This window comes from Podarcis liolepis (genome assembly GCF_965112155.1).
Source record: "Podarcis liolepis genome assembly, chromosome: 11".
In the NCBI taxonomy this organism is placed as follows: domain Eukaryota; kingdom Metazoa; phylum Chordata; class Lepidosauria; order Squamata; family Lacertidae; genus Podarcis; species Podarcis liolepis.
The window spans coordinates 46713545-46738086 of NC_139565.1; the positions used below are offsets into that span (position 1 = coordinate 46713545).

Here is a 24542-nt window from a genome sequence, read left to right on the forward strand (position 1 = left end):
CCTTATCTGGCCACAGCCCTGCAGGCCAACTTTGACCGGTGGGCAGGACAACCCACCCGCCAATCACAGAACAGCATCATGCCGTTGGATGATTGACCTAGGTTGTCCTGCTACCTGCCAAAACCCCTTGCATAATGGTTCCCAAGGGCCCAACAGCCAGCTGGCTGTGGAGGGCTTGGAGACCCCAGCACAAAGCAGTTTGCATGCCCTTTGCAGCTGATTTGGCAGGCTTCAACTCTACCACCCATCAGCTGCTGCTGGGCAGTAGAGCCAAAGCCTGCTTTCCCATGCCACTGTGCAACTGGGAACTACACACTTATGAACTGGCTGTTAGTATCTTCAGCTCACAGGCAGAGGTACCTGGCCTCCCCCGAGGCAATTGAGCGAGATACTGTGCTTACCGTCCGTCTGCGACCTCGGCAGGCTAGGTAAACAAACCCGGCGATTCTTCTCATTAGTCGTGAGAAGAACACACCCTCTGCTTCTCTCTCCCTCCCTGCATTCTCCCAGGGAGGAGAAATGAGACAGACAGGAGTCCTTTCTACATGTTTTATTCCTGTCACTCAACAGTACATAGAAATGTGACTGCACCCTTCAGTCTCCATCAGAAGAGTCACACACTCCTACCCTGTACTTCCAGCACAGGTCATATGACACTCTGAGCTAACATCCGGTGCTCAGTACAGAGAATAGGCTCCACCTTTTCTCCAACAGTACAGTGAGAAACCACAGCATCCTGTTTTGCATTCCAGCTACCTGGAGCTGGCTTTTGCGTTGGTGCTTTTTCCTGACAATGGCGACTGCATCTCTACCTGCCCCATACCTAGCGTCACATATGACGTAAGGTGTGGAATGGGTGACTGCGGTTTGGGGAAATGGCTACAGTGGTACCTCGGGTTACATACGCTTCAGGTTACATACGCTTCAGGTTACAGACTCCGCTAACCCAAAAATATTATCTCAGGTTAGGAACTTGGCTTCAGGATAAGAACAGAAATCATGCAGCGGCGGCGCGGCGGCAGCAGGAGGCCTCATTAGCTAAAGTGGTGTTTCAGGTTAAGAACAGTTTCAGGTTAAGACAGACCTCCAGAACATAGCTGTCAACCTTCCCTTTTTTTGAGGGAAATTCCCTTATTCCAGTGCCATTTCCCGCTGCTATCCCGGATTGTTAGATATCCCGTAGACTGTCCCCAGGACAGGTGAGGCTGCTGATCCCTTATTTTCAAATCTGAAAGTTGACAGCTCTGCTCCAGAACGAATTAAGTTCTTAACCTGAGGTACCACTGTACTTTAAAACTCTGGTGAGCCGGGTTTGGCCCGTGGGCCAGAGATTCCCCACTTTGCTGTGCTACACAGATGATGGTGCAAATTTGTGCTGTGCCACCATTGCATGTCATCTCAGCAGAGCTGTACCTTTTCATCTAATTACGCACACTTGAGAAGCATGATGTTATCTGGGTTGTGGTTGCCGTTGCTGCTCGCTTCCCAGTCTTGTCCCCTTCCTTCCTGCAGAAGCGAAAACAAAAATAAGCTACAACTTGCAGGTGGTTGAGGGGTCATGCTGAAGTGGTGGTGCGTCAACTGAAGGAGACTTAGCAATGAATGATAGCAGCATGCTATCTCTGTTCTTCTTTATGTGAAGGGTACATGAAACAGCATTTCCTCTTTATGGGTCCAATGTTAAGTCATTCTCAGAGTAGGCTCACTGAAATCAGTGGACTTCAGTGGTCTACTCAGGGTTTGCCTTATCAGTGGTCCTCCAGCTGTTTTGGGACTACAATTCCCATCATCCCTGGCCATTGAGCTAGGGATGATGGGAGTTGTTATCCAAAAACAGCTGGAGGGCCAAGTTTGGTCACCACTTAGCTGGTTATCATCCTGTGATTTGAAGTTTGGATGTGACATCTATAAAATATGCTTGTCATTGGTTGCCGATTGAGTTCCTTATTAATTATATTAGCAAGTTCTTAAAACTGATGCAGAGGAACATTTCCTCCTTATCTTCTGGGACACAGCTGCTGTTTTGTTTTCTTAAACTCCCTTCAGAATTCTTGGTCTTGCCACATTCTGGTACAAGCCTCAAAATAGCCAATTCAGTTTTTCCTAAAACTTCAGCTTGGGGGGCAGGGTGGGACTCATTTACCCTGTTGTGTATAATTTCTGTTCAGATTACAACCATAAAACCTATTTCTTTACATTACTGTATGTTTGGTGTCATCACTTTATTTTTTCTGCCTGTAATTTATAAGCCCAGGTAACAGTGTGCAGGTAGGCCAATAATTTTTTTAGCACTGTGAGAGGCTTTAATATATGTTCTGGGGCTCGTCCTCTTCATTTGAACTTTTGTGCATTTTCAGGCCTCTCAAATATGATGTCAGATGGAGAATTTTTAAGAACAAGCTGTGGTTCTCCTAACTATGCTGCTCCAGAAGTAATTTCAGGAAGGTAGTTTCTCTTCTTGGATAAATGTATAATATGTATTGTCAAAAACAAAGCCCTGCTCTTCAGTGTTAAAGCCGCAAGGTAGATTGCTGAACTTCCAGGTTTGGAAACTTGAAATGTCTGACTTTAGTGACTTCTTTTGGTTCCTTTCAATGCTTGTTATGTATAAGACCTTCTCGGGGGGTTGGCATTTGGACAGTCATATCATAATAAGCCAAGATCTGAATATGATCCTTTGGCTGCACGTGCAGCCATTCCATTTCTCCCTTTTACACAAACCGTTTTGTCCAAACTGGGAAAATACTGTTAACTGCAAGACTTCTGGCTTGTTTATGTGAAAGGAAAATGGAGGGGCTGCATGCATGCTAACTTGTATCCTCCATGGAGTCGTCCTGCAAGAATGAAGTAGGAGCAGGATAGCAGTGGTGTTGGGGATGCACAGGTGCCTCATGGGAGCCATTCATTGCGCACACTGCTGTACCCAACCATGCCACTGCCCTAACCGTCCCCTTCATCATGCCATTGTCAGGAGGGCAGTCCAACTGGTGCAGTCCAACAAGATACAGTCATCCTAACGCTGCCTATAACTTGTCCATGTGGTTAAAAAAAAAAACACAGTTTGCCAATTTTAGTCATTCAGCTTTGCTGAAAATATGCAAGTGCTTGGCTTTAATGAAGATGATAAACTCATATATTTGAGGAATGCTTGGGAAAATAATTTCAGTGTCTTAAGAACCAAGGTGACTATGATCCTTGGAGGATTTTCAGGCTTTGCCATATGAATTTAAATTATTGTAATGTGGTTTTGGTTTTATCAATTCTGCCTTAGTGGGAAGCGTATTGGGTGATATTCCTAGCACTGTGATGCCAGCAGAGGCATCCATTTATAGAAAAAGCAGGGAGACAAATAGTAGCCATGGTTATGAATAACCAGGGCTTGATTCTAACCAGGTTCTTGACATAGACATGGTGGCTAACTAAAAGTTCGCCACACTTTTTTTGGTCCATTTTATAGCCACAGTTAAAAGCATATTGAATTTTACTGCTGTGTGTAGTCTTTTCCATTAATTGCTGAATGACTGACAAACCAGATCAAGAAGTGCTTTGTGTATGTGTTACCTGAACAAAATTTAATTATGAGCCTCATTTTTCAGGTTATACGCAGGTCCTGAAGTGGATATATGGAGCAGTGGCGTTATTCTCTATGCTTTGTTATGTGGAACACTTCCGTTCGATGATGATCATGTGCCAACTCTTTTTAAGAAGATATGTGATGGTATCTTTTATACGCCTCAGTACCTGAATCCAGCAGTAATTAGCCTTTTGAAACACATGCTGCAGGTGGATCCCATGAAGAGAGCTACAATCAGAGACATAAGGTATTTTTCACTTGGAGTAAAAAATAAAATAGAGACCAGGACGCGCCCCTTTTTCTAATTTTTTATGCTAGTGTATTAAAAAATAGATTTAACACAACCTTCATTTTAATTTCCTAGAGGTTTGAATAACTTCCTATGCTGATGCTTCAAAAACAGTATTTGCAGGATTCATTTCTTTGCTTTTGCATTGTTTTTCTTAGTTATAGTAATGTATTAAGTCCCTACCATATATTTAGCTTTATCATATACTGATTTTTATATTAGATTTCATTGTAATTCAAATGTTTTGCAACCACCATTCAAGTACAGGAGAATAAGCTTTAAATAACAGGAAAATAGACTCATATTATAAAATATGTAGAAAAGACTAAGTCAGTTTTAAATCAAGTTGTGAATAGAGTGTTGTATCTTATTCCAGCTTCGCTTTTAAATATCTGTCAGAAATTATAAGTTGTATCCTACATCAGTCATACTCAAGAGTAGACCCACTGAGATTGCTGGACATGACTAACTTAGGTCCATTAATTTCAATGGGGCTACTCTGAATTGAATCCAATCAGACACAATTCAATATGAGATGAAGGCAACAATGCTGCCCCACTTAGAATGGGGAATAAGCCCCTTCTGAATACACTTGGTTAGGATTGCAGTGTAAGAGAAGTACTCATGTTTAGACTCTGTAAGAAGCATTAGCTAGAAGGCGTGTGTTGGGTGGAGAGAATACTAAAAAGGCTTACACCCTAGCCTGATGACTACTTTGGCCACAGTTGCAGCAATTATCACAGCGTTCTGTTGTGAGCCACATCAAATTCCACCTGCAAAGTGAGAACTGAAAATTCTTAAGCTGCTAAAATCCGTATTTGCAATGTTTTGTTGATAAAAGGCTTTCTAGCTAATACACCAATTAGCTTTTGAAATGACTGGATCGTTTGGCATCTAGGGAACACGAATGGTTCAAGCAAGACCTCCCCAAGTACCTCTTTCCTGAGGACCCGTCTTACAGTTCAACGATGATTGACGACGAAGCCTTAAAAGAGGTCTGCGATAAATTCGAATGCACAGAGGAGGAGGTGCTGGGCTGCCTGTATAACCGGAACCACCAGGATCCTTTAGCAGTCGCCTACCACCTGATTATAGATAACAGGAGAATAATGAATGAAGCGAAAGACTTCTATTTGGCTACGAGCCCACCAGATTCCTTTCTTGATGATCACTTCTCCCGCCCCCACCCCGAAAGAGTGCCATTTTTAGTGGCTGAAACGCCAAGGCAACGCCATACGCTCGACGAGCTAAACCCACAGAAGTCCAAACATCAAGGGGTCAGGAGAGCTAAGTGGCATTTGGGAATCCGGAGCCAGAGTCGACCCAACGACATCATGGCAGAAGTTTGTCGAGCAATCAAACAGCTGGATTACGAGTGGAAGGTGAGATGATTACTTTCTGTTAACAGGCGGTTGTTTGAATAGTAAGTTACAAAAATAGGCTTAGGGTTAAATCCCAACTCAGTGGACTTGTCATGTCTGTCTTCATTGGCATCAACCTATCCATTACTGTTTTGGAAGTACCTTAATTTATTTATTTTTTAAAAGGTGGGGTTTTAACTTTCAACTATGTTTCCTATGGGACGCGGGTGGCGCTGTGGGTTAAACCACAGAGCCTAGGACTTGCCAATCAGAAGGTCGGCGGTTCGAATCCCCGTGATGGGGTGAGCTCCTGTTGCTCGGTCCCTGCTCCTGCCAACCTAGCAGTTCGAAAGCATGTCATAGTGTAAGTAGATAAATAGGTACTGCTCCGGCGGGAAGGTAAACGGCATTTCCGTGCGCTGCTCTGGTTTGCCAGAAGCGGCTTAGTCATGCTGGCCACATGACCCGGAAGCTGTACGCCGGCTCCCTCAGCCAATAAAGCGAGATGAGCGCCGCAACCCCAGAGTTGGCCACAACTGGACCGAATGGTCAGGGGTCCCTTTACCATTACCTTTATGTTTCCTAGGTGGTGAATCCATACTACTTGCGTGTTCGAAGGAAGAATCCAGTGACCGGCACGTATTCCAAAATGAGCCTCCAGTTATACCAGGTCGACAGTAGGACTTACCTACTGGATTTTCGTAGCATTGATGGTATGTCATGTCGATCATTTGCCAGCAACCTCTTCCTTACCCAAAGTGCTGCAAAACATTTATTGTGCTTATCCTGCCCTAAATCTGTGAGGCAGACCGCTATTATTCCACATGTGGGATCTGAGGATGGCTTAAAAACACGATGAGATTTATTGCAGCGGGTTTAATCTATTAATTTGTTATTATTACAGTGGTACCTTGGTTGTAGAACGGCTTGGCTCCCAAACAAATTGGCTCCCGAACGCCGCAAACCTGGAAGTTAGTGTTCCGGTTTGTGAACGTTTTTCTGAAGACGAACGTCCGATGGGGTTTCCATGGCTTCCGATTGAGTGCAGAAAGCTCCTGCAGCCAATCGGAAGCCGTGCCTTGGTTTTTTAACTGTTCCGGGAATTGAACGAATTAAGTTCAACATCCAGGATACCACCATATTATTAATTCAGACTTAATAGTTACTTGTTACCCGGAGGTCTTCCAGCAATTTACAACACATTTAAAACATAAATATAAATACACTATTCCATCAGAAACGGGGGGGTGGGACCCATAGGAAGTTACACTAGTAACAAAACAACATAATTTTAGCTCTTATTAAAAACCTGGGGAAAGAGATCAATTTTTCCCTGCTACTGAAAAGAGATCAACAAAGGTGACCATGCCTGGGGAGAGCATTCCACAGAATGGGAGCCACCACCGAAAAGGCTGTCCCCACCCTCTGAGCCACCCTCGGTTTAAGCATCTGGGAGAGACATTCCAGAAGAAATTGGGGTCCGGAGCTGTAAAGAGCTTTGAGCTTTCTTTTCTTCCTATTAGCTTTATTGCACATAGCCAAAGGCTGCCACAATGTACACAGAATCATTCAACAATTAAAAGAAAATATACTGAATTGATACAAAAAAATTAAAACATTTATATTATCAAGACATTACCTACTCTGAACAGAGCTATAAAAGTACCTTAATATATAAGTTAAGACATTAAACAATAAAATTTATAAGCTAAAATTATCACATGGCCACTAATATATTAAAAATAATGTTAATTAATACAGAATTAAAGCAATCTGTTCACCTCAAGCCTGTCAGCAGTTGTGCCACCACATTCTCTACTGTTGCCACATGTGGAAGTGAATACTGGCCATGACTTTTCATGGAGGAAAGGTACCAGGGTATCATAGTGATGATAGTTGTATGAGAGACTCCGGTTTAGAGATGGTATATGTCTAAGGACCAGATACTGGGGGACGAAGGGAATGGCCAGCACCATTGCTTGCGAGCTTCCTGGCTGGCCACTAGTGGAAACAGAATGGTAGGGGGAGATTGAACAGCAAGGCAGTTCTTACGGCCCCATTGAGTTCATAGGATTACTTCCAGAACCAGATGTCAGCACTTCTTCCACTGAACCACAATGGCTTTGCCTGGTGAGCTGTGACCATAATAATCCACACTGAGAGCCAGTGTGGTGTAGTGGTTAAGAGCGGTGGACTTGTAATCTGGTGAACCGGGTTCGCTTCCCCGCTCCTCCACATGCAGCTGCTGGGTGACCTTGGGCCAGTCACACTTCTTTGAAGTCTCTCAGCCCCACTCACCTCACAGAGTGTTTGTTGTGGGGGAGGAAGGGAAAGGAGAATGTTAGCCGCTTTGAGACTCCTTAGGGCAGTGATAAAGCGGGATATCAAATCCAAACTACTACTACTACTACTACTACTACTACTACTCTTCTTCTTCTTCTTCTTCTTCTTCTTCTTCTTCTTCTTCTTCTTCTTCTTCTTCTTCTTCGTGTTGTAACAGCTTCAGCTACCTCATTTGCCATTGTACAGCCTTGTCACTGCGGCTCTTAAATTGTTTTCCTTTCTTGCACCAGATGAAATTACCGAAGGAAAATCGGGGACTACCACTCCCCAGAGGTCAGGCTCTGTGACGAACTACAGATCTTGTCAGAAGGATTTGGACACTGAAGCTCAAGGAAAATCCTCTGATATGTCTCTTACCTCATCGGTGACCTCTTCCCTTGATTCCTCTGCAACCGAGTTAACCCCAAGATCAGGGAGCCACACGATAGAATTTTTTGAGATGTGTGCAAATCTTATTAAAATACTTGCACAATGATTTGTAAGATTGGCTTTTTTTTTTTACAGCAATAAGCATGCCTAAAAAAAGAGAGAGAAAATCATAGTCTGATGCTTCCAGTTATAATCAAGTTGTAGTTAACTTCGGCGCTGAGAAGACTAGCCACATTGCAATTTGCACAGGAATTGAACATACATTTAAAAGCAGTCTAGACCTCTTAACGTAATGAAGCAAATTATGATTAGACAGTCACTGTTGTGATAACAGGTACAAAAAAAAAAAAATGACAGCCTTTTCCAGCAAGAGTTTATCTTTCATTGTACGCACATTGGGGCTTCATGGAGTATTAACCGTGTGGATCATTTTTGTAGTATGTATTTCTATTGCTGATATTATATACCTGTTACAGTATAAGTGGTCACTTTCTAGATGAGGGGTGACTCTTTGGATCCCAGCCTTCAGCTGCACCCTCCTCTGTCAGTATAAGCGTTCTCTTTGTCAAACAGCTCTTGAAACTTGTGGCACTGGTCTCAGGTTTTTGGCAGCCGGTGGTGCGCTGGGATGAAAAAGGCTAAATCAACTTCTACTTTTGCTAGTCAATGTGTTGGCAGATGCAACTAGGTTGTACGCAGAGTAGACCCATTAAAATGAAAGAACTGAAGTTAGTCGCATCCATTGATTTAAAAGCGTCTACTCTGAGTAAACCTTAGTTAGAGGCAGCCCAATGTCAGAAACCTTATGCATTTGAATTCTGCATAAAGCATAAGAGTGACAATTGTAACGCCAAATAGAGTCAATCAAAGCAGTGTTGGGTTAGATATTGTGATAAGAGTGGAAGAAATGGGCCGGGATCTAAAGAATCCTGGAACCTGTTTTTGAGTCTGAGGCCGGTTTTAGGCGTGACTTTTCTTGAGCAGCCACTGCATATGCCACACACGTTTCAGAAGCATTTCAGGGACCTCTGTTTGGTTGGGGGAGCAATTCAGAATTCTCACCACACTTAGTGCAGGCTCTTTCTCTGAGCCTAATCGGATGCTTGGATCTTGCTTGTGGGATTTAGTCAAGAACTGCAGAGAGCAGGGATGGAAAACCTTAGCCCCACGGACTGGATGCAGCTCATAACCAGAGTTCATCCAGCCTGTGGGTCCCCTCTTGACCAGCAGCTGCTCTGTAGGGTGGGAAACGGCCTTTGGTGTTCTGCAAAGTCCGCAATTCCAGCTCCTTCCTCTGCAAATAGATCTGCTGGAATGTGGCCCCCAACAGCTAATGCGGCCCTCAGCCCCCCAAAATATTATCCACCCCTGACTTAGGGAAAGGGGCTCTCCAGCCTCTGGTGCTACCGATCTTTAAAGTCAAGAATAGACTTGGTAGGTTCACAACTGTGTAGATTCAGCAACCCATGTGTCATACCGGTAGCTAGTGAACAGCTCCCTGCATGCTACTTACAGGATGTGGCTCCTGTGCCTGCACCCAATGAGCATGTGGCTCATCAGACAGTCCCAAGCGGATTGGTGCATGCAGTTCTGGAATCTTGCACTGAGAATTCCTTGGCGCCCTGTTTTCATATGGCTTTCATATACAGATTTTTGGCAGATTACTCTTCTGGTAATGGCCTGTGTTGCATAAATCACTTTTTTTACACAACTTTTTAAATACTGAATTCAGATTTCTAAAAAAATAAGTAGCTTTGGTTCAGTTTTGAAATGTACAGGAACCTCTTGATTAAAAAAAAAATGAGCGAGCAGGTTTGGCTGCTAGAAACTTAAGTGTGCTTTTCAGTAATGAACTGAAAGTGTTGACAGAATGGCCAGCAACAGCAAAAAGCAGCTGGGTGCGCTGTGGGTTTTTAAAATGTTTATTTGATGAATTTACTCCAAAGAACACATTGATTTAAATGTTTTTTGTGTGCGTGGTTTTTTTTTAAAGAATTGCAGAAGGATATGCCAGTGGAAATGCTACATTTTCCCAATCATTGCCCAGTGCAGACATACCAATCATGATCAACACATAGTTTGGTCTGTTGCCTTAATCCTGGTTAGGATTTCAAGCATACCAAACACACAGTGAAGCTACATCTTAGCTTGCCAAGCTAAGTCCCGCCCCAAATAATAAGGTACAGAAGACTTGCCTTTCACCTTGCAAGCAGGTAGTGGAAACTGCCTTGCCTATGGTGCTTTGCGGATGTAGCACTTTCACCATGGTTAACGCAAACTGTTTTTGCACCTTAGTTTGTAGCCAATCCTTAACCATGATTTAGGTCAGCCTTCCCCAAACTGGTGTCCTTTCAGATGTTATTGTACTATGACTTTATTATCTCTGACCATTGTCTCCTGGCTGGGGGCGATGGGATTTGGAGTCGATAACAACATACAAAGGGCATCAGGTTGGTTAAGTATGATTTAAGTGTTCAGACAGTTAAGGAAAACACAACCATGTTAAGTGTTATGTTTGCTGCACAGTACCTGCAGATCACAGAAAACGGATCTCTTACTCATTCATTTTGGTGGTAATCTTCCAAATGTATTGCGCCAGCAATAAGTAGAAAACCACCGAAGGGAACAATCCTGTTTGAACTGATATAATATTAATCTGGATCTGCTAATGGGAGAATTTATAACAATAATTTCTCAGCGTAATGAGCTGAGATATGAACAAGCCTTTTATGCTGCCTCTTCATTCCTTACTTTGTGATAAGAACAAACCAAACGAGAAGCCTTCAATTAATTATAGTTTCCTGTTTTGTATGAACAGAGAAACCATGGTTAACAGCTTCAGAACAAGGCACCATTTTCAACCAAATTTAAGCAGTGGTTTAATACCTGGCCTGTTGGGTTATCCGTAGTTTTCCAATTAGGACAAAATGGGAAACTATACTTAATGGAAAGCTTCCTGATTTCCTTGCTAGCTAATGCGAAGGGGCTTTGTAACACTTGTTCACAGCTTGCCTTTAAACCAAGGTAATGATTGTCCCAACATAGTCAATATCTGCGCTTGAATATGCACTGAGTTAGAATAAACATGCAGCTGCTTAAGCTCACATCTGCTGCATGAATTCACGCACTGTCGACGGTCGGTAGTTTAACTAGAAGGGAGTTGGACCATTGCATGGCTTATTATGGTGTCAAAAGCCCATAAACTCCAGCTACTTGGGAATCTTGCCATGCCCTGGCCTTTCAGAGCCAGATACATTGAGTGGTCTTTTCACATCACATTTTCCGCCTATTTTCAAACAGTGACATAACTTTCCAGAATGCAGCAATGACTTTAGAGTGGAACTTGAGCAGCGATCTGTAATTTGTCCTCCCAAAGGAGAGAAAGTGTGTGTGTGTGTGTGTTGTCAGAAGAGAGGGGGCTTTAAAGGAACAAGGGGTATGTACTGCTGCTGCGATGCCGTAAGAGAGAGAGGTTGTCTTGGGGGACCAAGCAACAGTCCTACCTTTTATATAAATACCTTTTATGTCTAGTTCTTTTGCACCTATTCAGTAATTGTGATTTTATTTTTGTTGTTGTTAATAGTGCACTTGGCAAAATGATATGAACACGCTCTTCCCCGCCCCTTTATTTGCTGGGTAGCTTTCCTAGGATGTGTTCAGAAACCAACCCAAAAGCTCTCTTTCGCAAACGTCAGACAATAGTGGGCACAAGCCATAAGCATCGCTGCTGCACATCGTCTGTCTTATCTCTGTGGGATATGCAGCCCAATTGTATGCATGTTTCTATGGAAGTCCCACTCAGTTCAATGGGGCTTATTCCTAATTCTGCTTGCGTTAGGACTACAGCTTCAGTGAGACTCCTATACAAGCTCCATTGTGAGGGATGGGACTGGGAAGATATATGCCAGCAACATCTGTCTTTACACTGGGAACAATATATGTCATTTTTCGTTTTGTGCTACCAGGTTGTCTGGGTTGTATCCAGTGTTAATTCTTACATAAAGCAGAACCATTGAAGTTAATGGGCATTAATTTGGGGCCTTTAATTCTAATGGGTCTGTTCCCAAATTTAACTTGGTTGGATACCAGTTTTAATTATTTTTTTAAAAAATAGTTTTTGGCCATGAAACATTCTCTTTCTATTCCATTCTTTTAAAAATAACTTCCCCCTGCCTCCCCAAAGTGCAGGCTATCCAGTGTGTATTATTCAAGCAAAAAACAACCCTTTTTCATAGTGTGTGTGTTTTTTTACACTTTCAGTAAAATATTGATGTTGTAATTACTTCTTTTTTGTGTGACCCTGTGAGGTCACCTTACTTTTCTTAGTGGTATGTTAGGATAGGGCAATAGATGGTCATGCAACAAGAGGAACTGCTTTGTAAAAGAGACAGCCATGGAACTGTGAAGGAAAAAAAGGGCTTTCTCAACAGCAACTTCAAAAATAAATTCAATAGGGAGCATCATGTTAATTGGCCAAGTACCGTCAAATGATTTGTATTTACTGAAATTCATAATCAGTTGCGAGGTGTGTGTGTGTATAAAACTGTCCACGTGCAATGTAATTTAACACTGGTGAGAGGGTAGAAGTCCATCTTTGTGGTGCAATATTTTCAAAAGACCAACTTTCGTATGTGTTCTGACATTTTATGTGTTTCAGTACAAGCTTTTGAGATACTTTCTTTTGTCAATTGATTTTACCATTGTATAGCTTATGACATGGATGACCACCTTCTCTTACAAACAAGATGTGCCTACTTCTATTGCGGATTTCTTTTTTCTTTTTCGGCAATACTGAATGAAACAAAAATGCTTGTGATAGCTGTATATGACTTGTTACTTTTAATAAACATTAAATTGTATGCAAGTAAATCTGTGAAATGTATTTGTGTGCACGGTGTTCTGGCTTTCTTTCTTTTATATATATAATGCTTTATTATGCTTACGCATCAACAAAACACAAAAAAGAAAATCATTTACATCATTTACCACACAAGTACAAAGTCATCAAAAAAGAAAAAATAGGTTCAGATACTTGACAGTAAATTTTCTTAAAATACTTCTAACTTTCCGTTTTCTCCATAGTTCATTTCTTGTTCCTTAACTTTTTGCATAAACCTATCCACTCATTCATAATAAAGTATTATTTCTTCCATATCATTATTTTTTACTTAGTACAGCTACAGAGGTTATTCAAAGCCAGCAACTGAATTCAGACTACCACAGTTGTTCTTAATAAATGTTTTGCATTGTTTTGAGTTGTCGGTCAATTTTTCGGTTAATTTGACTAACACTGCATATTCGGCTAATTTCAATAGCCATTCTGGCTTTCTTCATCTCTACATTGACATCTTAACCCTTTGGGAAGCTGTTAAACTTGATTTCAGGCTTACAAAAGTGGTAAAAGTATAAAAACTACACCAATGGAGTTCCACTTCACTTCTGCTTAATATCCACCATGTGCTTTTCTTTCCCAAAAGCCCAAAGCAGTGAATCAGAAATTATCAGTACAGCAATATCTGAACAGCCCTTACAACAATATAGCTAACAATAAGTAGAATGTGGTAGTTATACTAAGTTCATATAAAAACTACTTTAAAAAATCACAAATGGCTATTAAATAAATGCAACAGTAGCCATTTATTTCAACTGTTCCTGAGCATTTGCTGGGTTTCTAGACATTTGTCAGATTCTTTAATGAGGACATTAATAATGCCAGACAAGCTTCCCTGAAGAATATCCATTATTGCTGTTGCGATCAGTATATTCTAGGGGATGGGTTTATGAAACCAAGTGAGGTGGCGTGAAACATTGTGCAACCAGAAGATGTGCTGCCATTTCAGTCAGGGGTCAGCAAACCTTTTCAGCAGGGGGCCGGTTCACTGTCCCTCAGACCTTGTGGTGGGCCGGACTATATTTTGAAAAAAAGAAAAAAAGGAATTCCTATGCTCCACAAATAACCCAGAGATGCATTTTAAATAAAAGCACACATTCTACTCATGTAAAAACACCAGCCAGGCCCCACAAATAACCCAGAGATGCATTTTAAATAATAGGACACATTCTATTCATGTAAAAGACAGTGATTCCCAAACCGTCCACAGGCTGGATTTAGAAGGCGATTGGGCCAGATCCGGCCCCCGGGCCTTAGTTTGCCTACCCATGGTTTAGGTGCATCCTTTATATTGCCCGCCCTGAGAGCATTTGTGCTGAATCGTGTAGAATATAAATGTATAAATGAATTATTTATTAGTAGCATTTGTAAAAAGTCAATGTAACTCAAAGCAACACAACCTGTTAGAGGTAGCATTGCAGTTTAAAATCAGTTGTAAAAAAAACCTTCCCTTTCACAATAAGTGAGTAAAGTTTTTCAGAGAGCACATGATTTCAGAAGGTTAAGATCAGCGTGGTTGCATATATTTATGTGTTTCCACTGTCCCCAGGCCAGATATCTGGTGTGCGCATAACCCCTTTTTTGTGGCGTCCATCAAGCCTGTTGTCTTTGTCCATGGAGTTTTCTTGGCAGGGATACTGGAGTGGCTTGTCGGTTCCTGCTCACCTGGGATCACGTTTAGTCAAAACTCTCTGTCTGTCTTGGGTGGCCCTGCAGGGCATAGCTCATAGCTTCTCCGAGTTATTCAAGCCCCTTCACCACGACAAGGCAGTGAGACTCTCGAGAGTCCCATGGACTGCAAGATCAAACCTATCCATTCTTTTTTTAAGATGTATTTTTACTAATGATTTTCTTGGTCTACAAAAGCATGTGCAATGTCTTTCTCTCTTTTTAAGTAACATTTTTTGCACATCAGTTTTGTTTGTTGAGACGTTAGGAAGAAAAGGGGGAGAGAGGTGAGTGGGGGTGGGGTTGGGTGGCGATGTTTCTATTTTACTTAATATATGTGGGGTTTTGTGTCAGCCTTGCTTGTACAGGCTCTTTGCTATTCACTTGTGTCATAGCTGTCAACCTTCCCTTGTAGCACCCTGCTTGTGGTTAACGCTTAGCTGGAATGAAATATTCAACGCAGCAACAGAGAAATTAAAATAATAATTTATTTGTCAGACAAATAAATGAGAGGCACAGTGGTATATGGTTACCAAGCTCTGGCCTGGCCTCCTGCCATTATGGCCAGCACTTATATTCCCTTAATCCAGCCCCCTTTGCTCCTCCTGTGGCTGCCTCTGTTCAATCAGCCTGGTTGAATTTCCTATTGGCTGATTGCTATAACCAATTCTAAAAGATACACCCATATCCTCCTGTCCTTATATGGAACACAAAGAGCTATATATTGTTACATCTATAAATGACAAATAAGTAGTAATATATCTTACATGTGTCTCAACAAGGAATCTTAATTACCAGCTCACCTCTTGCCCTCCTTGCCCTATTGCCTTCTAAAACAAATGGTTAATAATTTTAAATTTTTATCTTGAACAGATGTCAGAGACCTTGGGTTCATATTCTCATGCATCATCAATGAAATATCTCCTTTTGGAGGTCTTTAAACAAAGGCCTCACAACCATTTTGGCATAAGTGCTCGATTGGCGTCTCCTGTCTGGCAGGGGGGGCTAGGCTGATGGCTGGCTTAATTTCAGGATAAATCTAGCATTTCTTAAATCCTTTGCATAATTACATTTAAGCCAGCATATTTAAACTTCCTCAAAGTAAAAAGGAAGGAACAGTAGGAAGGAACAGTTTACAGCCTCAAAATAAAATAGGAAAAAAGCCTCTTCCCCTGTTTACACTCCCCCCCCTTCTCCAGCCAGTTGCTTTGTTTCCATGTGCTCTTGGCCTTTTGTCCTGTGGCTCAAGTTTAACGGTTTTATTTTACTATTTACCTATTCCTAATTATGTTTGGTCTATGTAACCTTGTTCTTAACCTGTAATTCCCTTTTTACGACTTTGAGAATTGTTTTCTGCTATAAATCAAGGGGGGGGGGCCCTTGTCTAGGAGGAAAACATTGCCTGTGTTCTTTAAACAGCTGGCCTTCTTGCCTGGCATGAAACTTTTGAAAATCTTTAAGCTCTCTCTTTAATTTAGGAACCTGATCAAGATATAAGCCAATATATGCCTTGATTAAAAATGCAGTCTATATTCAGATGCCACACCCTTTTTTTGCGGGAAATTCCCTTATTCCAACACCGTTTCCCGCTGCTATCCTGGATTGTTAGATATCCTGTAGACTGTCCCCGGGAAAGGTGAGGCTGCTGATTCCTTATATTTGAGGCTGCTGATCCCTTATTTTCAAATCTGAAAGTTGACAGCTATGACTTGTGTTCCTTTGGTGGTGAGAAAGGTTGGGGTTGGAAACCTATCCATTCTTAAGGAAATCAGCCCTGAGTGCTCACTGGAAGGACAGATCCTGAAGCTGAGGCTCCAATACTTTGGCCACCTCATGAGAAGAGAAGACTCCCTGGAATGTTGGGAAAGATTGAGGGCACAAGGAGAAGGGGATGACAGAGGAAGAGATGGTTGGGCTACTGCAATGCACTCTATGTGGGGCTACCTTTGAAGGTGACCCGGAAACTACAACTGAATCCAGAATGCGGCAGCTAGACTGGTGACTTGGAGCGGCCGCCGAGACCATATAACACCAGTCTTGAAAGACCTACACTGGCTCCCAGTATGTTTCCAAGCACAATTCAAAGTGTTGGTGCTGACCTTTAAAGCCCTAAACGGCCTCGGTCCAGTATATCTGAAGGAGTGTCTCCACCCCCATTGTTTAGCCCGGACAGAGGTCCAGCGCCGAGGGCCTTCTGGTGGTTCCCTTGCTGCGAGAAGCCAAGTTACGGGGAACCAGGCAGAGGGCCTTCTCGGTAGTGGTGCCCGCCCTGTGGACCGCCCTTCCAGCAGATGTCAAAGAGAAAAACAACTACCGGACTTTTAGAAGACATCTAAAGGCAGCCCTGTTTATGGAAGCTTTTAATGTTTAATAGGTTATTGTATTTTAGTGTTTTGTTGGAAGCTGCCCAGAGTGGCTGGGGGGACCCAGCCAGATGGGCCGGGTATTAATAATAATAATAATAATAATTGTGGACATGTTATTCTTATGTGCCAGTATAGTGAAACACTGGTTCTTTTTCCTCTTGCATTATGGGAATTATTTCTAGCATCCTTTGCTGCTAAACAGACTAAAAAGTCTGCTTATAATCAAACACGCTTCTCCCCCTTTTCAAGGGCACAGCAAAAACCTGTCCCTGGCACACACATCCCTGCATTCCATTCCCTGCATACCACACCTCCTTCTGTTTTACTTCACTTAGTTCACTTTAAGTTCACAATGATATGTTAATCCCCAATGTATAATTAATTATGTGAGTCTATATCATGATCTAAACATTATAATCGATCTTAGTCATAAATGGATTAAGAGCTTATATACCTGTCTAAGTGTAGCTCTAAACATTCTGTCTTTCAAGTGCCAAAGATCTATGGAGCTATGTAAGCCCGCCTTACATAGCAAATGAGCCAATAAGATTTCAGTTTCTTTGTCTTGTACTGAGCCAATCAGCCACCAGCACATTCGTGGCCATGTTTTTTGTAACTTTGAATAAAGAGGAGAGGCTGCGAGGCTGGAAGAGGAGATTCTCTCTCTCTCTGATCACACGCAAGCTCTCTGAAACAAACATCTCTTTGTCTGTCGTTATTTATCAAAAGCAACATCTGGTGACCCCCCGACGTGATTCTGAAGAAAGGTAAGTAAATAGATCCCTTTAGAGCTAAGCATTCCTCATACTAATCCGACTGGGGAAAGTCTAAAGCGCTTAATTCATTAGTATGGGAGGAGATTTGAGTAAAATGCAGAAGGCTCATGGGAAAGAATTATTTTCTTTAGTAAAACAAACAGTAGATAAGGTTCAAATTTCTCTAAAGGATATAGAAGGCTTGCTAAGGGAAATAAGCTACCAATGTCCTTTTTATCCTCAAGAGGGAAAATTACAAGTTTCTGTATGGGAAAAGATAGGCAAGATTCTTTTTTCCGAGCCTAGAGCTCCTATTGAATGCCTTCTCACATGGCAAAAATGTGCAAACGCTATTGCAAAGTTAGAAATGGCTTCTCCCTCAGTTTCCCCACTCCTTGCCTCAGCAGACCATCCCCCACCATATCCCAAAATTTTACCTCCTTTGTCTCCTTCATCACCCTGCCTAAATCACCCCTCCTCCCTCTCCTCTTCGCCTCAGCTTTCTGAGACCCCTCCCCCTTTCCCTGCGATGCCTGCTGTAAAAGTTATGGCTCAGCCTGCTGTTTTTCCTGCTGCTGCTCCTTCTCAGCTCACAAATACACCCCCCATCCCCCTTAACCCCCCTCCTTTGTCTGTTTCTCAGCCCGTTCCTTTCCAAGCCTTGAATCAGCATGCTTCTCTTCCCCTCCCTTCTGAGCATGCCCCTCATTACGGAGGAGCCGTTCGTGCTGGGCTTTTACAAGCTCAACAGAAAGGTCTGCTTTCAGTGGACGAACGATCTGAGTGGTCTGGGGAAATCCCGTCTCTTTTCCCATTCAGTTATTTACCCATCCCTGGGACTGCGCAGCAGCAAGTTTCCCATGACAAACTTCCATACTCTGTAATGAAAGACCTCAGAAAAGCTATCTCTGACTCAGGCTTAAAATCCCCTTATGTCATGGGAATAATAGAAGGTATATCTAGCGGATTCACGATGGCTCCGCAGGACTGGAAGGACCTGATGCGTATGATGTTATCTCCTGCGCAATACGTTGTTTTTGAAAGTGAATTTAAACATAGTGCCATAGCTCTAGCTGATCCAATGCATACAGCCAGTCAACTTTTTGGCTCTGCACCATTTGATAGTTTGGCCGCTCAAGCGCTTCTATCAGATTCACACTTTCAACGCACAGCAACTTGTGTACAGCGTGCATTTCGTAAAATTCCTGTTTCAGGACAGCCCCAGAGTTCCTTTGTAAATGTTAAACAACATAATACAGAACCTTACCATCAATTTATAGATAGATTAAAAGAATCGATTACTAGACAAATTGACAATGTGACAGCTCAGGATGAGTTGCTAAAAAAATTGGCTTTTGAAAATTCTAATTTGGATTCAAAAAAACTTCTGCAGTCTATTGTAACTCGCTCAAAATTTAGTCTTGCTGACATGATACAGGCGTGTGCAGAAATTGGAACGCATTCACATACAATGTCATTGCTTGCTACTGCAATCCAGGCTTCGGCGAAACCAACAGGAAATTGTTTTAATTGCCAGCGTCCAGGTCATTTTGCCAGACAGTGCACAGCCCCAAGGGGAACTGCACGTAAGGATAATACTGCAAATACCACAACCAGACCTTCCAAAAAATGCCCAAAGTGTGGGAAAGGATATCATTGGGCAAATCAATGTAGGTCTCAGGGAAACTCCTTAGGGCCCCAACTCTCGGGCCCTCAAGAATAGAGAGTTGTCAGCCTTTAATTTCTGCTGCTGCAAAAGTTTCTAAAAATGTGCCTTCTGAATTTGTTATTGATTTGATTAATCAAGAGACCAAATACACTGCATTGCCTGCTGAAATTGTAATTATGGCCAGCCAAATGGCAGGCCCACTCCCTTCTAAAGTCACAGGCTTAATTTTACCTAAATTTTCTGCTGCAAAACAAGGGATTCAGGTCATCCCAGGTGTCCTGCCTCCTGACTATGTGGGTACAATCATGGTTCAATTTTGGAGCCATATGCCCATGCAGTTAACAAAAGGAGAATCTTGGGCTCAATTGGTGATGCTGCCTTCTCCACCTGATGCTGTTTCTGCTGTTGACACTAATTTGCACAGGCTCTCTTTATCTATTCCCCCGCAGCTTCTAGCTGTGACCCAACGTATTGGAACAGGAAAACTCCTTCGTAAGTATAAAATTAATGGGAAAGTGTTGGAGGGTCTTATAGACACTGGAGCAGATGTTTCGGTCATATCCACCGATTTTTGGAATCCAATTTGGCCCCTTGAATCTTCTCCTGAAGTGTGGGGCGTGGGAGGCACCCAGACTTCTTGCAAAAGCGCACAGTGGCTGCCTGTCTCTTTGCCTGATAGCTCAGAAGCTATTGCATATATTCAACCCTGTGTGCTCAAAATCCATCTCAACTTGTGGGGAAGAGATTTATTACAACAATTAGAAGCAACCATTCAACTGAATGAATGAGTTTGTGCTTCCACTTAGGTGGAAATCCACTGATCCTATATGGGTTCCACAATGGCCTCTTTCTACAGAGAAATTGTTTGCTTTGAGACACCTAGTCGATCAGCAATTAATTGCTGGTCATATAGAACCTTCATTTAGCCCTTTCAATACCCCAGTTTTTGTAATAAAAAAGAAAAATAATAAATTTAGACTTTTGCACGATTTAAGACTCATAAATCGCATTATTGAACCCATGGGGCCTTTGCAATGTGGTATGCCTAATCCAAATATGATTCCACATTCATATCAATTGGCTATAGTAGATCTGCAGGATTGTTTTTTCTCTATTCCCCTGCATGCAAAGGATCGCAAATTTTTTGCTTTTACAATTCCAGAAATAAATAATTCCAAACCAGCTGAGAGATATCACTGGAAGGTCCTGCCGCAAGGAATGATAAATTCTCCCACTATGTGCCAATTCTTCGTGGATAAGGCGCTTAAATCTTTCCGTCTTAAGTATCCACATCTTCAGGTCTGTCATTATACGGACGATCTGGTTTTCTATTCCCCAATCCTTCCCCCTAATTGGAAACATGATTTAATAACCTGTTTGTCTATGTATGGCTTAAAAATTGCTCCAGAGAAAGTCCAGGAATCCCCCCCCTTTCAGTATCTAGGACATAAAATGATAGCTAGCTATTCTATTCCAATAATCCCTGAACTTCATATTTCAAAAACAATGACATATGTACAACTGCAACAATTGCTGGGAAATATTAACTGGATAAGGCCTTATTTTAAAATCCCTCTTGAAGTGCTAAAGCCATTGTTCTCAGCTTTAAAAGGCCATCGGTCTCCTGGTGAGCAAATCACCTTGACCTCTGATCAACTGAACACTGTTGCACAGTTGAAAGGAATCATGCGTACTCAATGGGTTGATAGAGCAATACCTAATGTTATGCCTGATGTAGTCATAATGACAGATTCTGTACAACCTTTTGCTGCAATTATACAGATAGGTCCATCTAAAATTCACATACTAGAATGGCTTTATTTACATCATGCACCAAGGAACACAATAAACCCTTTAGTGGATCTCCTTGCTCAGCTCATTTGCAAAGGACGACGGCGTTGTAAGCATCTTTTTGGTATTGATTGTAATCAAATTATTGTGCCTATGCCTTTAGAACAATGGGAAACTGCTCTCTCCACTAGCATGGATTTGCAGTGTGCTTTAGCTGATTTTGTGGGTCACGTGGATTGTCATATTCCAGCTGATACTCGCCTGCAAATGAGCAAACAATTTCCCCTGTCCTTCTCTTCTATTTTGTCCCCTGTTCCTTTGGATGCCCTGACTGTTTTCACAGACGGGGCGCCTTCTAGAGGAGTTGTCGCTTGGCAACAAAACAAGGAGTGGCATAGCCTGTACACTCTCCCACAAAAGTCTGCTCAGCGTTCTGAGCTTGCAGCCGCTGTAAAAGCTCTGCATCATTTTTCTTCACAACCAATTAACTTGATTGTTGACAGCTTATATGTTTCAAACGTCATATGTAGAATGCAAGGCAGTTATGTAAGTCCCTTATTGGATGATAACTTGTTGAGTCTTTTCCTGTCTTTACAAATGCTTCTTTCTGCTCGCTCTCACCCACTCTTTGTAGTCCACATTCGCTCTCACCAACCTTTTCCAGGTTTCATATCAGATGGAAATGCAAAAGCAGACTCCTTGCTAAAAATTTTGCCTGTCTCTCCTATTGAAAGTCATGCCTTTCATCATCAGAATGCAAAAGCCCTTAGCCGCCAATTTCAAATTTCATTGGAAGCGGCAAGAGCTATAATTCAGCAGTGTCCTCAGTGCAGCAATCAGATTGGCCATCCCAGCCCTGGGGTTAATCCCCGTGGACTGGAAGCAAATCAGTTGTGGCAAATGGATGTAACTCATTTTGCCCCCTTTTCACCCTGGAAGTTTCTGCATGTCTCTGTTGACACGTACTCAGGTTTTCTTTGGGTCTCGCCTCAAAGAGGTGAGCAAGTTAAGCATGTTTGCAATCATCTTGTTCGTGCAATGTCAGTTATGGGCAAGCCTCATTCTATAAAGACTGACAATGCCCCAGCATATTGTGCAAAAGGCTTTGCTCAGTTTTGTGAAACATGGGATATTCATCATCTGTTTGGCATCCCTTATAATTCTCAAGGCCAAGCTATAGTTGAACGCTCTCATCGAACCCTTAAAACTGCACTGAGCAGGCAGGAAAAGAAAGCAGGCATTCCAAACTCACTTTCAGAAAAGGAAAGTTGGTTGTCTAGTGTGCTTTTCACTCTTAATCATTTGAATATTTCCATACAGGATCATCAATCTTACACTCGCCTTCAAAAGCATTTCCAGCAAAAGGAAATTCTACCAGCTCCACTGGTCCGCTATAAAATTCTGCCCTCTAATGAGTGGAGTGAACCAGTAAAATTGATTACCTGGGGTAAGGGTTACGCTGCAGTTTCTACTCCACAGGGTGCCCGGTGGGTTCCTGCACGTTGTATTCGACTACACCATGGCGTGGCGACAGACTCTTCCGGATCCACTGCCTCAGTTCAACCACCAGCTCCAGATCACCCGCGATGTGACGTCCAGCCCCCCCAGGATTCGTAAGCGGGGAGATCGCAACGCCCCAGTGACATGGGGCCAGATTAAATCGCTCTCTCTTCAAGCTGAGCAGTATAGGAGGGAACAGCAGCTGGAAGCAAGCCCTACTAACCTGCTTCTCTCCCTCGTTGCTTGTCTTAATATGAACTCCATGATAATTCTCATCTTCAGTATTTTATTTTTGCCTCTCTCTACCTCAGCTCTTCCTACTGGTGATTCCTCAACGCCAAATGTATGGGAATCGTTTGCAAGAACGCTTAACGTGTCCTCCTTTTGTCTTACCCAGCAGGTGGCCATCGGTGAAATCCTTGGCTCTTGTCTTATTCCTGTTTGCCATGATCCTCTTGACATACAAAATGATACTTGGTTTTTCTCATCCTTACCCAAAAATAGTTCTCTTCGCACCCTTGGTTACACTGTTTATTCTGTCTGGGGTGACCAAGTGCGCAAACGCCCACCTTTAGCAATTGACTTGACAACCCCATATGTGGCTTCTTATAACGTCAGCTGCGCCCGTATGGTAAATTGTACAAAGTCAAATTGCATAAAAATGGGCAAAGATAACTTTAATTGCTCTGATTATGTAAACATTTCTTATGTATATAAGTACACAGAACTACCAGCAGGCTGGTTTTGGTCCTGCCCAGGTTACACATTCAATTATATTCCAGCAAACATTAGCCACGGTACACCTTGCTGCTTAAGCCGTCTGTCTATCATATTGCCTGAGAAACATCATCTCTCTTACTCTAGATATCAGCGCAGTGTTGAACTGTCTGAGGACTGTGATGATCTTGTCTCTCTCCCTAGCAGGTCTGAATACATCTCTTTAGCTGTTTCTCTCTTAGGTGTTCCAGGTTTGGCTGTACGTAATAGCGCAAATATTAATTCTTTAGCTTGCTCTGCAGCAAAATCCCTGAATTATACGTCTAAGGCGCTTCATCTTCTCAACACAGAGCAAGCTGAACTTCACGACGGTTTACTGAAGACGAGAGCTGCTTTGGACTATTTACTCATGATTCATCATTATGGTTGTGAACAATTCGAGGAGATGTGCTGTTTTAACATCACTGACAATTCTAAGGCCGTTCAAAATCAAATTTCTCATTTGCAAAATCTTACTCACCACATTAAAAAGGATATCGGATTTTCTGGCCTCTGGGACTCCTTATCCTTGTGGTCCACTGCCTGGCTTCCTAATTTTGCCTGGCTTCGCAATCTTTTTTATTATGCCATTATTATTGTATGTATATTGATTTCGCTTTGTTGCTTTCTCCAATGCATTCCTAGCCTTACAAATCTTTTTTCTCGCCTTTTTTCCCCCCCTCCACCACCTAGTGCTCTCCTTGCAGCCTATTATGCGAAATGGCAACGCCACCAGTAAGAAAAAACAAAAGGGGAGATGTGGGTAGGATTATTTTGAGATTCGCTGGCAAACCACTAATCTTGAAGTATTTTTGCCCCATCAACCCTAGCAGTATTATTTCCGGCATCCGATGGCAAACCACTAATCCGGAAGTATTGTTGCTTTATTCACCTAGTTGCCTTATCTCGCTAAGAAGAAAAAAAAGGATGAGATGTGGACATGTTATTCTTATGTGCCAGTATAGTGAAACACTGGTTCTTTTTCCTCTTGCATTATGGGAATTATTTCTAGCATCCTTTGCTGCTAAACAGACTAAAAAGTCTGCTTATAATCAAACACGCTTCTCCCCCTTTTCAAGGGCACAGCAAAAACCTGTCCCTGGCACACACATCCCTGCATTCCATTCCCTGCATACCACACCTCCTTCTGTTTTACTTCACTTAGTTCACTTTAAGTTCACAATGATATGTTAATCCCCAATGTATAATT

General features: G+C 42.3%; 2 protein-coding genes across 11 annotated transcripts in view; both read left to right on the forward strand.

The window, feature by feature from the left end:
* The window catches only part of PRKAA1 (protein kinase AMP-activated catalytic subunit alpha 1), a 35898-nt gene extending 23093 nt beyond the window's left edge, over window positions 1–12805 (forward strand). For 2 of the 3 annotated variants that reach the window (XM_083466051.1, XM_083466052.1), the window contains exons 5-9: window positions 2358–2445; window positions 3597–3821; window positions 4762–5245; window positions 5811–5937; window positions 7798–12805. In XM_083466051.1, the coding sequence (XP_083322177.1) occupies window positions 2358–2445; window positions 3597–3821; window positions 4762–5245; window positions 5811–5937; window positions 7798–8042 (1169 nt within the window). In that variant the 3' untranslated portion in view covers window positions 8043–12805. Of the gene's footprint in view, window positions 1–2357; window positions 2446–3596; window positions 3822–4761; window positions 5246–5810; window positions 6412–6484 lie in introns of all 3 variants that reach the window. The other variant, XR_014517249.1, reaches the window with a different exon arrangement.
* A 4165-nt stretch (window positions 12806–16970) lies between these two features.
* LOC310688833 (uncharacterized protein) lies at window positions 16971–24083 on the forward strand. Of its 8 annotated transcripts, none has more exons than XR_014517213.1 (3): window positions 16971–17628; window positions 19735–19777; window positions 22888–24083. XR_014517213.1 is itself a non-coding variant. In XM_083465617.1 (3 exons), the coding sequence occupies exons 1-3, from the start codon at window positions 17465–17467 to the stop codon at window positions 24069–24071; spliced, it is 1416 nt and encodes a 471-aa protein (XP_083321743.1). In that variant the 5' UTR covers window positions 16971–17464; the 3' UTR covers window positions 24072–24083. The 8 variants fall into 8 exon arrangements, 5 of the variants coding, with proteins under 5 accessions (XP_083321743.1, XP_083321739.1, XP_083321742.1 ...); XR_014517214.1 differs by having other exon boundaries at window positions 22974–24083; XR_014517215.1 differs by having other exon boundaries at window positions 22977–24083.
* The last annotated feature ends 459 nt before the right edge of the window (window positions 24084–24542 follow it).

What these genes read in the sequence shown, in the direction of transcription:
- LOC310688833 (XM_083465613.1), top strand. Translation starts at nt 17,465, where the DNA reads ATGTTTTTTGTAACTTTGAATAAAGAGGAGAGGCTGCGAGGCTGGAAG. An exon ending in CGACGTGATTCTGAAGAAAG is followed by an intron (nt 17,629 to 22,555) that starts GTAAGTAAATAG and finishes TCTACTCCACAG; the next exon opens with GGTGCCCGGTGGGTTCCTGC.